Source organism: Cystoisospora suis (genome assembly GCF_002600585.1).
Source record: "Cystoisospora suis strain Wien I chromosome Unknown contig_2388, whole genome shotgun sequence".
NCBI lineage: Eukaryota > Apicomplexa > Conoidasida > Eucoccidiorida > Sarcocystidae > Cystoisospora > Cystoisospora suis.
Genome location: NW_027155187.1, coordinates 26,421 through 41,572, shown reverse-complemented (window position 1 = coordinate 41,572; position 15,152 = coordinate 26,421). Strand labels below are relative to the sequence as shown.

At 50.7% G+C, this 15,152-nt stretch overlaps 1 protein-coding gene across 1 annotated transcript in view; it reads left to right on the top strand.

Annotated features, from left to right (window-relative positions):
• Positions 1-29: 29 nt before the first annotated feature.
• CSUI_004972 (rave 1 carboxy-terminal protein) overlaps positions 30-15,152 on the top strand; it is a gene marked incomplete at its 5' end in the record, with an annotated part of 30,084 nt that continues 14,961 nt past the window's right edge. The window contains 7 exons of the mRNA XM_068065153.1: positions 30-37; positions 681-807; positions 998-4,238; positions 4,688-12,429; positions 12,717-13,055; positions 14,020-14,334; positions 14,647-14,781. Coding sequence (XP_067922866.1) covers positions 30-37; positions 681-807; positions 998-4,238; positions 4,688-12,429; positions 12,717-13,055; positions 14,020-14,334; positions 14,647-14,781 — 11,907 coding nt within the window. The remainder of the gene's footprint in view (positions 38-680; positions 808-997; positions 4,239-4,687; positions 12,430-12,716; positions 13,056-14,019; positions 14,335-14,646; positions 14,782-15,152) is intronic.

The window sequence follows — 15,152 nt, the reverse complement described above, 5'->3', positions numbered from 1 at the left end:
TTCTACTTTTTCATTGAATTTCCCCTGTGATGAGGCGGTTAGACTCCGTGTGTATGTACTCAACGTGCTTACTTGAGACAGTGGAGACGACGGGAGGAGGTCATTTCTTGTCTCTCTCCTTTACTTCTGTCCCCGTTTCGCTTAAGAACTGCGGCTTTTTTGTAAGCGTCTGCAGCCAACAGACATCGCTTGTGAGAGCGCTTCTGACTCAAGTACTGTATACACAACCGACTGACTTCCGGCCGAACCGGAAAAATACGGGAAGGAACTGCGAAAGAATCGCTTTTTCATTTTGTCTCGCTCGCTCTCCTCCTTGTTGTTCGTATCCATTTCCGGGGGGTACTTCTTTGATCCTTCTTTCCTAGTTTCCTTTTCCCTCTACGTAGTAGCCCCTCCACCTTTGTCGCGGGTGCCTGAAAGTTCGGTTTAATCGGGTAGGTAGGGTTCGACCTAAGTAGCAGATCCTTGAAAGGGTTGTCCTTCCGGTCTGCTTCCCTGGCATGTCCAAGGCGATTTGTATTTGCTCTATCTACTCTCGAGCTTTCCCCGGAGGCCTACGCCCCGACCTTGTATTTGCCCCACGAGCTCTTCTTCTTTCTGTAAAGTCTAGACACGCTTGAGCGGATAGTCTCACCTAACTAGTGCTGGGATGGCAGCTCTCCCTTTTTTCTTGCCCCCAGACTGGACAACCCGGTCCTACTTCGGTCTTCTCATACGTCTTATACCTCTCTTCTATTGTATTGTTCCTGTCTGCCAGTTGCTTTCTGTCGCCAAGGAAGATCTGGGGCATGCCTGTCGTCCAGGCTGGTAAGTGGGGCTTTAAGCCAAGTTCGAAGAGTGGAAGGCTGAAACTTCTTCCCGCTGTTTTCTGACTTTGTAACATGACCTTCTTTAGTGGGTATACGCGTCACGCCATGCGCAGAACTGCGGTTGTCCTCGTCTGTCGATCGAGTGCGAGATCAACCCATCCGCTTTCTTTCTGTCCATTGTCATATAGCCGCATCGAAGAAGCGGTGCTTCTTTCCGTCTTTTCCCGCCCTGTCTTTCCCTCTGTTTCGGCACAATGCCTCCGTTTTCACCCCCGCCGTCCGTCTTTTCGTCTTCACTACTTCCGTCTTCTTCCTCTTCATCTTCTGGCACCACTTCTGCAAGTATCCCGGGAAGTCACGCATCTCTAACGCAGGCTCCACTACCGCATCTTTCTTTTGCCTCTGTGTCTTCCACTCCGTCTTCGACTCGAACAACTCCTCCGTATTTTACTTCCCAGGGCCCTCCCGCCGAAGCGGCTGGCGTGCCAGGAGCGTCTTTGGTCCCTTTTTCGTCGTCCTCGTATTGTCCCTCAGTCTCCTCTTCGACAGTTACGACCCCATACCATACTCTAGCAGGTGATGGAGGGGCAAGTGTAGGATGTCCTACATCTTGTTCTTCCCGTTCGTCTTTCAACCCTGCAACTTCTTATCCTTCTACGCCGCCAGAGACCACAAGGAATCTACTCAGCTCCTCTTCCTGTTCTTTCCCATCCGGGGGGAAACCCACACACCAGGAGAGACCTATCTCGGCGAAGGCTCCTCCCTCATACTCTCCCTTCACGGACCCTTCGTCGGACTTCGTCTCCTCTCCGACGCCCCCTGACGTTGTTCATTTTTCCCCTGAGTCGCTGATAGGTGCCTGTGTGCACCTACCTGATGCGGTGTTAGGTGGCAGGACGGGCGCGCCGCGTTCTTGTCCTTCGCCTCCAACATGCCAGTTTCCGTCCTATGCACAGAGAGGAAAAACAGGGCAAGAGCCCTCTCCTCCTCATAGTTTTTCATTCCTTGATAAGTGTCCGAGTTCCGACTCCTGTCCCCTCCCGGAGCAACATCCTTTCTCTGTACCGTGTCCCCGCCGCGACTGTCCTTCTTCCTTGTGTCCGAGTCCATCCCCTTTCTACGTTGTGATTCTAGCTGTATCTCCACTTGTTCACACTGGCCCTCCTCTTTCTTCGATCTCCCTTGCCACTTCGACTGTATCATGTCCTCCTCCCTTACCTCCTCCTCATCTTACAGCACACGGGGAGGTTGTTCCCACCCCACAGTTATCTATGGATGAAGAATCCACGACATCTCCTGTCTCGTTGCCCTCGTTCACATCCTCCAGTGCCCCGTCGTGTTCGACCAGTTCTGCTTCTTTGCCTGCTCCGTCGCCTAGTGGGATGTGTGGGCGAAGGAGCGCTGAGAGCCCTCTAATATCCCCTGAGCAGCTGAATATTTGTCTCTCTCTTACTTCGTCTTTCGTATATGCGGCTGCTGCACACTGCTGCGCCCGACTACGCTGCCCTCCCGGGTGTGTATACACCGGAGTCAGCAATGAGGTCTTTCTATTGTACGTCCCGGCATTGCTCTTTGCTCAGCAAGTCGATTCCGCTCTATCTCGTCGCTCTTCGTCAAGGCATTCAAAAGCGCACAGTAGAGTCGGGGGAACGACGAATTCTTTCGGCACACGTGGAATTTGTGCCCAAACAGGAGGTGACAACCTCGTCACTCCCACGTATGAGGCGAGTTTCCCTCACGAAGCCCAAACGAGAAATCCCCCTTCTTCTTGCACTCCATTTTCATCTTCTCCAGTAAATTTACAGTCGATACCTGCATCTTCCTTCGCAGGAAGTACCAGACGGTACAAGACACGGATCTCCTCGGGAGGTAGTGCATGTGGTACCCGGGTTTGGGAAAGCAACATGTATGGTTCATACACTGAAGGTGCATGTGCTCCCCACCGTTGGCCCCAGTTCCTTCCACGGCGTATAAGCCGTTCAAGACAGATAGGTTGTGTCTCTCTTTCTGCCAGTACTACAACGTGTGCCTTTTTTTCAAATGCACTGGATTCTCCCACTCACTGCTGTGCTGTAGGGGGGGAAAGCAGCCCGGGAGGGAGAGAAGCTCATTCTCACGTAGCGCCGCTCGCTGGAGGTGATGCATCGTTCGTGTCTCCTCACTGGACGCCCGATGGACATCAGCGGGGTTGCTCCTCTCTACAACACCATGCGGGTGTCCCTGACGGTCTTCTTTTGCCCTGGACCTTTTCACGCATGCTGTCGTCGTCGTCCCCCCCGTGCTCGCGCCTCCTGTCTCTTCTAGTACATCTTCTGCCACCTCCCTATGCTTCGGCGTGGCCTCCTCTCACTTTGTTCTTCCCTCGGCGCACTCACTCGGCAACGGCCGAGACTGGAAACTCCTCCCTCGTCTGCCTTGGCTATGTATACGCTATGAGTGTATGCGGTCATTTGGGGCCCATCAAATCCGCTCAGTTTCATGCTGCGTCTGCATGTACATCGCTTCTTCTTTTCGTTGATGTTGAGGAATGGGGTATGCATGTCTGGAGAGAGACAGAGCCATGCTCCGGTTTCATGGACTTAGCTCTCCGAATTGAACTACCATCTCGGGGGTTATACTGCACGTCTCTCTGGGAGAGAGGAAAACTTCAAGAGCAGATGCAAGACAGGGATCGCAAGGAAAGAAGGAAAGAAGGGAGAGCAAAGCAAGCGAGACAAGTGTGGGAGGGGGAGGTCGTTGATCCCAAGGAACAGAAAGGAACCCGGCAAGATGACCCAAGTGGTGGCGAGTTAGCAGTAGAAAACACGTCTACTACTACAAGTAAAGCAAAAAGCGAAAGCAAAAAGGAGAGACAGAACAGAAAGAAGATGAAATTGTCATCTTCGTTGATGTCGTCATTCTCAAGTGTGAAGCATTCCGATTATAGTAGAGAAGGGTGGGACGTCAGAGTTGCTGTGCTGGAAATAGATGAAAGGAAGCGCGATACGTCACCGATCTCTTCCCTTGATTGCGGCCTTACAGACGCCTCTCCGTTCTCTGCGATCCCAAGACAGCATGTTCTCTTCTTCTACTATCGACGTTCTCCTATACCGTCTGGATGTAGGGAACTTAGGCGGCAGACTGTCGGGGATACGCCGTCTCCTGTTCTCCCTGTGCACTTCGCTAGTGATGAGGACGGCAGTCTATTACCTGTCTCTTTCGCTCCTTCTCTCAGAAACAGAAAGGCGGATACTTTTCTGTTTGGTTCTTCCGAAACAAGTCCAAGCGAATGGTTTGTGGGAGCCTTTCTTGTCGATGGCTTAGCCCGAGGTGCTATGGGCCAACCCGTAGCCCAACAGGTAGCGGGACCAGCTCAGATTCCTTTTGGTGTTGCGGGACTGAATATTGTTGAAATCGAGAAAATCGAACTCTGTGAAGTTGCTCTGATGAGTAAGTGGCACCCAAGGCGGAATCAAGGAATGATACGAGGTGGTATAGATACAAATACTATCTATCTAGCTATCGATCTATCTATCAATCTCCTTCCGTTTTTCCAGAGATGGAGCGATGGTTGAGATGAGCAGACAATTCATGCACAGCTAGCGGAAGACTGATGTGCCGGTGGGGCGTCCGCAGAAGGCGCGTGCTGGCTTTGGGAGGCCAGGAAGGAAGTGACTGAAGAAAGAAGATCTCCTCTTGGTTTGGGTTTCTGTTAACTAGATAAGGCAGAGGGTTTTCTGCATTTAGAATCAAGTCGTGATGCGGCTGAATCGATTTGGTAGCGTTTTGCCGATATTGTCTTCAAGAGAATCGTTGCTGTGCTTCGTAGGTCTGTCGTTTTCAGAGACAATACATGCATGTTTCCTGCCCTCTGTGTCACCTTTGTCATTTGTCCTCAGCTTCATTCCTCTCTGTGGTCGCGTCTTCGGGCTGTCAGCCCTCTCCCACGTCGTCTGGAGTCTATTTAGGGTCTCCAGTTGCGGGCGGACTTCCGTTGTGTGGGTCAACGCCTTCGATTCCTCCGCTCGTCCCTACTCCTTCTTCGTCTCATGGAAGGAGTGCGACGACTGCGAGTAGTACGACGCCTGGTCGCAACGCAGGAGGTGGTTCTATGGTAGGGAAACACCATGGTGCTCCCCCTACATCACACCATAGACCATCCTTCACGGCGTTTGCGGGGGCCACTCTGCAGTGGGGCGAATTGAGCGGACTGTTTGCCTCTGTTATACCCCCTTGCCGTATAACCGTAAGAACTGATGTAGGAGATCGCATCGGCCTGCTTCTTTCACCCTTATTTCTCTCCTGTGGTGGTGGTACAGGGGGAGGCGATATCTCAGCTTTTGTCCTAGCAGGGAGAGAAATGAGAGATTTCCGAGATAAGGGCCCAAAGAGTCTCAACGACAGGGAACTGGCTCTGATTTTACGACGGGGCACTTACACAAGTCGTAGTGGTGTCATAGTCGGTCCTTCGATCAGATATGCGTTGAGGTGTGTATCATCGTGTTCGTCACCGTTCGTCTTGTCCTCTTCTTGCTCGGCGTCTGGTCTGATGTGGCCACCTCCATGTGATCTGATGCGTCCTCTTACGAAGACGGGTGTCCTAACTAGCGGCAGCGGAGGCGTTCCTACAGGCCTCATCCTCCTACCTCTACAGGAATGGCGGGGGGGGGCAGGCGTTCAGACGTCTTTCTTTGATAGTTTAGTGACGTCCACAGGAAGAGATCAAAAGGACATGCAACTTGCTATTGAAAACAGAGGCGGCGCCAATGAAGGTGGGAATAGTGATAAATGGCAGACAGGAGGGAGAGGAGCTTCACTGTCAGGACTCTACCTTGATTCGACAGGCACTCCCGTGGAAAACGGCAGTAACCCTTCTAACCGCCTTCCTTCAGATTCTTTTGCTGGTGACGGCAGCAGTGTCTTCAATGAACAGAGCACCCTGAGAATCGGTAAAGATTCCGTGGACTCTTCTCTCTTTTCACCCTCACCATTCTTTTGCTCCTCGTCGTCAGCGTCAACTTCTTCTTCCGTCAGCATCCTTCCTGCCTTCAATATCGCAGCCACCATATCACCTTTCCCAGACGGCGGAGAAGAGGAGACAACGCAGAGAAAAGGAGGGGGCGGTCTGGTTTTCTTGTGGCGCTATAGCGATATGATTTCAGGGGGAGTTCCCGTCTGCTGTCTGCAGTCGGTATCTGTTGAGAAAGGAGACTTCAGTACCACGAAGAAAAGAAATCTGGAATGTGGCTGGGAGGAAGAGGGGAGAAGCGGACGCATGGTCTCCTCAGCAAAAGAGAAGAAGCGGAAGTCGATAAGAAAACAACGGATTCCTCTTATGCGGTCGGTCCACCTGCTCTCTCCCTCTTCATTTTCTACTCTTAGCAAAACTTCTTTGCAGCACATGCGTTCGTCTCCTCAACAGGAGATCCCTCTGACTGCCGCTGTAACGACACCGCAGACTGACCAAGGAGAAGAGAAAATGAAAGGTACGCTGTTTTCGGGGGAAAAGGTGGAAGAGAAGACAACAGGTCGGATGAGTTCGATATCGTCAGTCTCTACGTCTGCTTCTCTTCACAGTACTCACAGCGGTAAGACGCCCGTAGCCACGACCTGTTCCGGCGGTCGTCTTTCAGGTCTCCTTCCTGTTCTCGTTTGCGTGCCAGTCTCATCCCCTGGTGAACAGGAAGAAGACAACTCTCTATTTCTCTATGCTTTCGAGATTGATCTTATCCACTCTGTCTTCGGTATCAAGCCACTGTCAATCTTGCTGATGTCGCCTTCTCAAGGTGAAACTTCTATGCTCCTCGACTCCCTCCCTCTTTCCTGCCAGTGTACGAACCTTCTCCCTCAGACAAAGACAAGAGCGAGGAGAATGAGGAATAGTCGCAGGGCCCAAGCTTATTCCTCTACGCTCTCTTCTCATAGCAGCGACACCATTACTCGGCTTGTCTCCACGCATTTACTCGAGCTCCCTGAGCGCATGCAGTTCCGTTACACAAATACAAATATTCTTTTTCTTCTCTTCGTTGAGAAAAGAGCAGCCCACTTGTTTAGTGAAGCTCTCTCCGACTACGACCCCAAGGACTCTTCCGTCTCCCCGTCAACCTCTACAACTGCTGCGTCTAAAAGCTCAAACCTCAACCCTTCCTTAGTATCCTTACCTAGCAACGTAAGCAACGGCGAAACTCCTAACACGGCAAACTCACCCTCCTCACAGACATGGCTTGTTCTATGTGCCTTGGGTTCATCGTCTTCCTCATCGCCTCTTCTTTCTTCTCATCCCTATCCTTGTCCTTCCTCGCCGGGCGCTACTGCTAGGACTATTGGTGCGGACTCAGGTCAAGGGATGTCACCGCGTCCACCTCTTAGTGATAAGAAGGCAGTTCTCTCCAGAGATATGCGGCGAAAGGAAGAAGCGACAGGAGGAAGAAGAAGTCTAGTAGTCATGGGGGATATCTGTCTTGAGATCTTGAGTACCTGGCGTGCCAGGCCTCCTCAGGACTCGTTTCTTGCTTCTCCCCCTTTCACTGCATGTGTCGTGAACCCTTTTCTGCTTTATGTCGCTTCCCCTTTTTTAGTGTTACTGAGAGAAGAGGAGACAAGAAGCGAAGTCTGTGGCCGCGATGCGATCAGACCGGCCCATTCACTTTCTCTCCAAAACAAAGGAAGCTGCCAAGAAAGTGGAGAGCTGTCGTGTTCTGACTCGGATACGGAGAGAATGAGAAGTAGACAAGCCAACCAAGAAGGCACCTCCGCCTTCTGCTTTGTATATTCCATACATCTCTCCAGTTATCGTCACTGCTTCTCGACTTCCTTCACAGCTTCCTCCTCTTCTCCCCGTTTTGCTCTTCCCCCCTGTTCACCAGGCATTCTTCAGAGAGATCAACCGAAGCCAAGCTTGTTGTCCGGGGACGAGCATTGTCCCCCTCATAGCTTTGGTGAAGACAGTCGTAACGCTTGTCAGAATCAGAGTGTCACTCGAATGCCGGAAGGAATCAGCCGTGAAACCGATGAACACAAACAGAGGCATCTTTCAGTAGTCCACTCACGCCCGCCGCTATGTTGCTGTTCTCAGTTATCTCCACTGCTCGTAGCCAAAGTTCCATCCTCACCATCGAGATGCGGAGCGTCGACGTTCATCTCCTCCCTTGCGATTTCCTCCAGTGCTCTTGCTGTTGGAACAGGACGACGTTATCTGATTTGCTCGCAGTCTTGTGAGGAAGACCAGGTGATGGGTGCTGATGGCCACTATAGTGACGAAAGTCTCGGATCGCATGCGCATGCGTATGTGTATTCTCTGCAAGGTCTTCCTTTTGTTGTTGAGACTGCTCCGGAAACAAGCGTCCTTCCTCTTCTCTCGTCTGCTTTTTATGTTCCTGTGACTGATGAATCTGCTCGTGGCGCCCTGGTGGTAAGCCCAAAATGCTCGACAACGAATGCTAAGGCCTCCTCCTCCACCTCGTCGTCATCTTCCTCTTCTCACTCTTTTCCGTCTAATAACGGTACTCCGCAGAGATTGCAAGCGGCCAACCTTGCTCAAAGTTTTGTTTCTGCTGCAGGTAGCCTCCCCCGTCCTCTACATCCTCTGCCTTCTTCCTCTGCTCCTCTGTCCAAGAACGACGCACGCACCGAGCAAAATCAGATGCGAGAGCCGAATGCCCAGTCAGCTGTCGCTTGTTTCCGCCGTATGAGATCAAGAGACAGAGGCACCAGTGGAGACGAGGAGAGCCTTTCACAGCAAGAGCGTGTTACCGCGCTGTCTACGTTGCTAGCGATGCGCCGTGTACCCTATCTTCTTCCTGACGGTACTCTCCCGTTGCCAGTGGACCGTCACAGTTATATTCCGCTGGGTAGAAATGGCGCTCCTGGTTCGGGGGCAGGAGAACACCACGGGTCTTTGACTGGTGGTAGTATCACTTCACACAGAAGAGCAGAAGAGGATGCGTGTGGAGGCAAAGCAGGTAACAAGGCTTTCTTTGAATGCGATGAGAAAGGGAGGACAGGAGGCTCAGGAAATGACAAAGACGCAATGGCAGAAACATCCGTCGGTAATAAGGTGGATGATTTATCGCGGTATACGCAACGGGTGGGTGGGGGACTACTCGTGCACAACGCATGCAGCAAGATCTCTTTTTCTCGTCTCCCTGGTTCTTCACTTGTTCTACTTGCCAAGGCGTGCCTTCACTATGAGTATCAGACTGTTTCTTGTTCTTCTCTAGCTAACCGTCGTCTTGTCTCCGACGAGGACACCGGTCCCTTCTTCGGACACCCCGTGAGTGAAACAGCCGATGTCCATGCGGTTTGTGGTAGTCTCTCTAGAACGTCTTCTTCGCAGTCTCCTTCTCGAGGTCGCGAGTCATGCCAGCAAGAAGACAGTTCAAGAAGAGAGTGTACACCTCGGAAATCACGGGATACGTCAAGTACAAAGAATGAGGGTTTTACATATCTAAGAGCGCTAGACCGCAACTGTGCAGCTTCAGAAGTCTTTCTGTTTGCATCTGTCGCTTCATCTAAGCAATCGTGGGGTGCTGACCGAGACGGACACAATGCATTATCCTACTCCACGTACTTTTCTTCTCCCCATTTCACTGTCTCGTCGCCTTCATCAAGTGACCTTTCACCTCCTGTCTGGCGGAGGATTCTTCCTTTACCTCCTGAAGCTTTGTTTTCTCCGCTGAAGTCCGGCCCGAACAGCAGCAGTAGTATCTGTGGGGTGTATGGACACCCTATCGTTACCGGGCTGTTGGATGCCTGGTTCGAGGAATCTTCGTGCTGTCCCCCTTTTTCTTCTTCGTGTCTTCTAGCGCATATTGCTCTGCCTCTTTCACCTCCTCTTTCTCTCTCGGATGCGAATCTGCTACACCAAGCAAAGGGTGTCCTTCCCGGTTTGACACACGCCGAAGACGGTAGTGCTACTAGTCTTTCCCTCAACTATAATCAGCACTCTTGTCATATGGACACGGGGAGTGTTCAAGAGAAACAGTTGGCGCGTCACCTCCTTCATCATACTCCAAGTGCCTCGTGTTCCGTCTTCATTCCTTCGTCGTCTGTCGTTTCTTCATTCCTGTCTGACTTCTCCTCCCCTCTTGTTCTGCCCTCCTGCGGTAGTCAGATACCAGGATGTTTTCAGAGATTCTCTCTTCAATCTCTTCTCTCTCTCCTTCTTCCGTTCTCTGTTACGCCCAGTAATGATCTGTGCTTGTCTTTCGGGTTGTTGGGTTCTGCGAAAGACAGTCGCAGGCCTAGCCATAGTAGTGGCAGTACGCGTCGTACAGGTATCCCGTCTTCACTAAGGGCGATAGATCTCAGCAGGAAGCGGCAGAACTTCTTCGCGGCAACAACATCCCACAGAGAAGCGGAGGCATCAACGTCTGAAAGCTCGTCTGTATATACACTCGATCGTTCACCGGCTCCCTCAAAAGGATTTTCCTCGGGTGTACCAACAGCCTCCTTCAAAGCGGTGAATCCAACCAATGCAGCCCAAGCAACGATAGCGTCTGTAATGACCTCGTCTTCCGCCTCTCGCATGAAAATGGTACGACGTATGTTGCTCCAACAGCAGAAACAACAAGAGAGAGAGCATCATCTTCTTCAGAGTCTTTCACCTCCTCTTATCCTTCCATATCATCCTTCTGCCCTCACTATTCTCTTTACTTGTGGCTATATATCCACGGTCAAATGGATACTAGGGACGCTGTTAAGATGCCTGCGCTCAGCAGGACTTAGCAAGATAGCCCTCGAAAAGAGAAGGGCGAAAGGTAAGACATCAGGCGGTGGAGGAGAGAGTGACGACGAATCTTCAAAGAATCAGCGTGACCAGTCATGGGATGTTCTAAGCCCGGGTGATAGGAGTACCACGAAAGGAGAGTGGGGTCTCTCTCCACCTTCGTCTCCCCCTGATGAAAAGGAGACAGGGGAAGAAGACGGTGGGAAGGATGGTGGGAGATATCAGGCATTCTTGTGTGGTTGTATTGCTTCCGTAGAGCAGGAGGAGCAGGAGAATGACAGGGAAATAACTGAAAGTAAGAGACGGTTATGTAGCTGTTGCTGTGTGTTAGAAACCTTAGTCCAAACCACGATGTTATGCATATCGTCCATCTTTCTTCAGCTTGAAGCCGAAGAACAGCTCGTGTCCTCGTTAAATCGTCGCGATTCTCAAAAGAAAACTTCTGCTTCTTCTTCTTCCTCTTCTTCATCTCCTTCTGATACGAGGGAGGATGCTTGTAGAAAGGATGGGGTTGTTGCGGGCCGCTTGGTAGGCAATACATCGTCGTCTTTCACAATCAGCACCTCAGCATCTCGTCTATGTGTTGGAGGTTTGCTATCAGGACCATTGTCTTGTCGAGAATCTTTCTTCAGACAGCTCATTGACCACTGTGGAAGAGGATGTTATCGTGACTACTACTGTAAAACTCGTCACACTTCGGACACGAGTTGCAACCTCTCAGATCCTTTTCAGAATCAGCTTTCACATGGAGCAGCATCGTCACCAGGTAGCGCCTCATCAGGAATCGCAAACAAGGAGATGTCCGAGTCGAGTACTACGAATGCTTTCAACAGCAATAGTGGTATTTCACATGGCGGGAGAGAAGGTGCTTTCGATGACCTTGGTAACATTAGTACGCGGGGCGATAACAACGATAAAAAGAGAAACGAGGAGAGAGCAGAAGACTTGTTTGGAACATTTTCATCCTCTTCTTTTCTTGATCCCGGAAAAGGTGAAGATGCTGGAGATGACGACGATGACCCATTTGATGTATCTGATTTACTCGGCTTGGGAAAGAAGAAGAACAAGAAGAAGGAACTCCAGGTGGATTTCTCTTCCCCAGGCTATAACCACCATAGCACATCTTTCTTTTCACCCGGATCATCTTCGTTTTTAGATCGCGATCCTTACACGACAGGTGCACTAGATAGCAACAGTAATAGTATGTCTCGTCATGATCGTAGTCATCCTCCTTCGTTGGGTATATGTGCACCCAGTCGAATGATAGCTCCATTGTCTGTAAGTCTATCTTCCAAAGAATACGATGAACTCCTCTATCTTCTAAGGTCGGTTCCTTTACCCGGTCTCAGGTTAACGTCCAAGGAGCAGCAGCATCTCTTGACATTTGTATCGGCTCTCTTTCGATTGGAGTCGGGAGGTGAAGGATTCGTGCAAGGAGGGGAAGGAGGAGGCGGAAGGGCCTTCAGTTCGTCTTCATCGATGCCAGAGCACTTCTTGCTGGATGACTTCCCAGCTGTCGCTGAATCGATTCTTGATGTAGTTAGCCGCGTCGGAACTGACAGCAGCGCGTCTCCTGCCGGCGCCTTTCCTGCTTCCATTCGAAACCCAGATGACGTTTCTACGGTGTTCTCCACGCGCCAAATGCCAGCTTCTAAAATCCGCCTCTTCAATGGTGATACTGGCGCAGATGAAGACGAGAAGAGAGGACTTTCTACGTTGGGGACTGCAGAAGGTGCTGCGAAAGCAGCCTGCAAAGAAGCAGCACAACGGGCTCTCAAAACGGCTGTGGACATCGTGGTCAGTAGTGGACGGGAGGGAAGAGGGCAGCATATCGGAAAGAGGACTAAGAGAGGGCTTGAGTTAGATAAGGAAGGGTGCCTTCTTAGAGCCCGAATGGGCTTCTCACAGCTTCTGGTAAGAAAAAAAAACGCACGGGATGGTTGCCTTTCCCGAGTGTATTTTCCTGGCTCGTGGCTTTCCTACCTATGGAGCATCTCTAGATGGGCCGCCCTAATGATATCTAGATACATAAGTATATAGTCGTCGGTAGGGTAGTCTTGGGTGTTTGAAGAAGGTAAAAGGACAGCGGTGTTCACGTCTGTTGTGGGCCTTGTGTCGCGCACGTCTCAATCATCTGTACTGATCTTTTCCTTTTTTAGTGCGGTGGAGTTGTCGATGTATATGTGGTGTATTCTTTTCAGGTCACGGAAGAGCGCCGGAAAGGAGAGAAATCATCCTCTCCGTTCAAAGATGACTCCAGTCGTCTAAATTCGTTTCTATCCCCCTCGGCGGCTGGGGCGTCTGCATCACAACAAGGGGTTGCTGCTAGGGGTTTGTCTGGGAATGACAATCAGAGGAACTCCACCTCTTCGTCTGCTGCATGCATTCCTACGTCTTCGTTCTCGTACCTTCTCACATCTGAAGATCTTTGCTGGTGCGTGCAAGCCGACTGTGAGGAGGTTCTTCTCAGTGAAGCCGTTACTGATGCTAGGGAAGCCGGGACTCCTAAAGGGAAGCTGCTCTGGACAGAAATCAGAAAGGTAACCTGGGAGCTAGGACGGCAAAAGCGGTCTGTTGCTTCGCTCGTTGTACTTGTCCCAGGTTTCTCTTACTGGACCGTCGTCTCTGTCAAAGCCCACTTGAGTGTGTCAGGGTTGTAGACATCTATAGTCGTCTAGAAAGAATGGACTTAGCGTACAGGGTGACACTGTTTCCAGAATGGTATGCTAAGCTCGTCTTTAGTGGACTCTTCTGCAAGTGATACCTCGTCGTCCCATACTTAGGAGTGACTTCACGGACGGATTTCCATGTGTGCTGGGTAGCAGTCTCCCCTGGAGCTGATACGAGCTAGAGTACTGCCGTATAGCCCCACACCGTGTGTTTGACATGTATAAAAGCTGGCAAGTGTAGTCGTAAGTTCAAAGCAGATAGGACGCAAACATGTCTTGCCTTTCGCGCCGGATTTGATTCATGTACATCGTTCGCGCGTACATATCTTTCCCGTGTTTGTGTCGGATGCGACAGTTTTGTAGGCTGTGTCTTTCAGCAGTGCACTGCTGCGCTTTTGCGCGTTCCTATCTCAGTCTCGGAGGGGTCAGCCAGCTAGGTCATCCAAGCTATTCTATCTTCTCTCCACTACTTTACGCTAGCAGCTCTCTCTTTAGCCTTCTCTTAGTTTCGATGTTGGTGCTAACGCATTCATTCTCCACATTGTTTACCTTCGTTTTTTTGCCGTCGCCACATTTCCTGTGCTATGTCTGATGATCTACTCTTTCTACCTAGAGGGAGATATAGACAGGTGTAATGGTGTGTAGATCTCCTGGTCCCAACCCTTGTTGGTCTCAAAACCTCCTAGGTCTTATCTTGTGTGTATATATGCTTACATACATATATCTGTATGTGGCGTTCTTTTGGACAGGGAGAAGAGCATGACGGTAGCGAGATCTGTAGTGATTTCTCCTTTCTTTGTGTGTGTCCTGTTTGCGCTATGAATGAAAACTTCAGCGAGGTGTGGGCTTCTGGCTTCGTAATCTTACGCAAGTTCGACACCTGGGAGAGCTTCTTCTCAAAGATGCAGCTGTTCTTGCAACAGCGGAGATCGGAGCAGGCGGAGGTCAGCTTAGTAGTAGCTTCGGTGCAAGTCAAGTCTTTGGAGCTTCCCAGCAGGGGACATCTTCTTCTGTTTCTACGGCTTCATCAACTGCGGATAGCGGGGGGAGCGGAAACTTCTATCATAGCGACCTTTCAGCACTATGGGCGGTGGCCAGTAACCGACTGAATTTCGTCAGAGCAGCCTACAAGCAACAGAAGAATATGAAGGTAGGCAAAACAGGAAGCTCTTTCCTTCCGGGGAAGGTAGAAGAGAGGAGTGAGTCGATACACGTTCTTTTCTGGCTTTTAGTCGCTCTAACGCAGAAGTACAGCTTGTCTAGACATTCTGTCTATGTACGTACTTCTCTACGAAGAGGAATCCTCAGCGTGACTGTTTCTTTCGACCGCTGTACACGTACAAGCAAGTACGTGAAGTCGTGCATCGATATATGTTTAGAGAGTGGAGGAGCTGGGGCCTGGCGTCCCAGGCATTCTTTCTCTGTCTTGAGCTTCGTCTGTTTGTCTCTCTTTTCCTTTCAGGTTGTTGAATTCCTTTCGAGAAACTTCGAAGAACCCCGATGGAGAGCTGCAGCGGAGAAGAATGCCTATCGACTCGTACAGCAGAGACGGTACCACCTAGCTGCTGCTTTCTTCATCTTAGCCAAGAAATTCCGCGTAAGCCGGGAAAGGGTTCTCTATTTCCCGAAAGAAGATAGAAACCATCTTTTAGCAACACCGCTGTACTGTCTTCTCGTGTGTATACAAAAACGTTGGAGGTGTGAGACATGGGAGGGATGTAGGTATACATAGACCTTCCGTGCCTTGATCGTGTGTTCATATATACGTGTACACCTTTTTCTGAGTATATGAATAGAACTGTATATACATTCCTGCTGATCACCCCTCTTTGGATACCCACGTTTAGGACGTCCTCGGGGAGCTCTCGAGATGTAGTCCTAGAGAGACCGCAGTGCACTTCTTTGTCTTCCCGTTCCTTTCCTCTTCGTGCCGCGTATACGGGTCTCCTGGTAGCTTCTCGGCTGCTT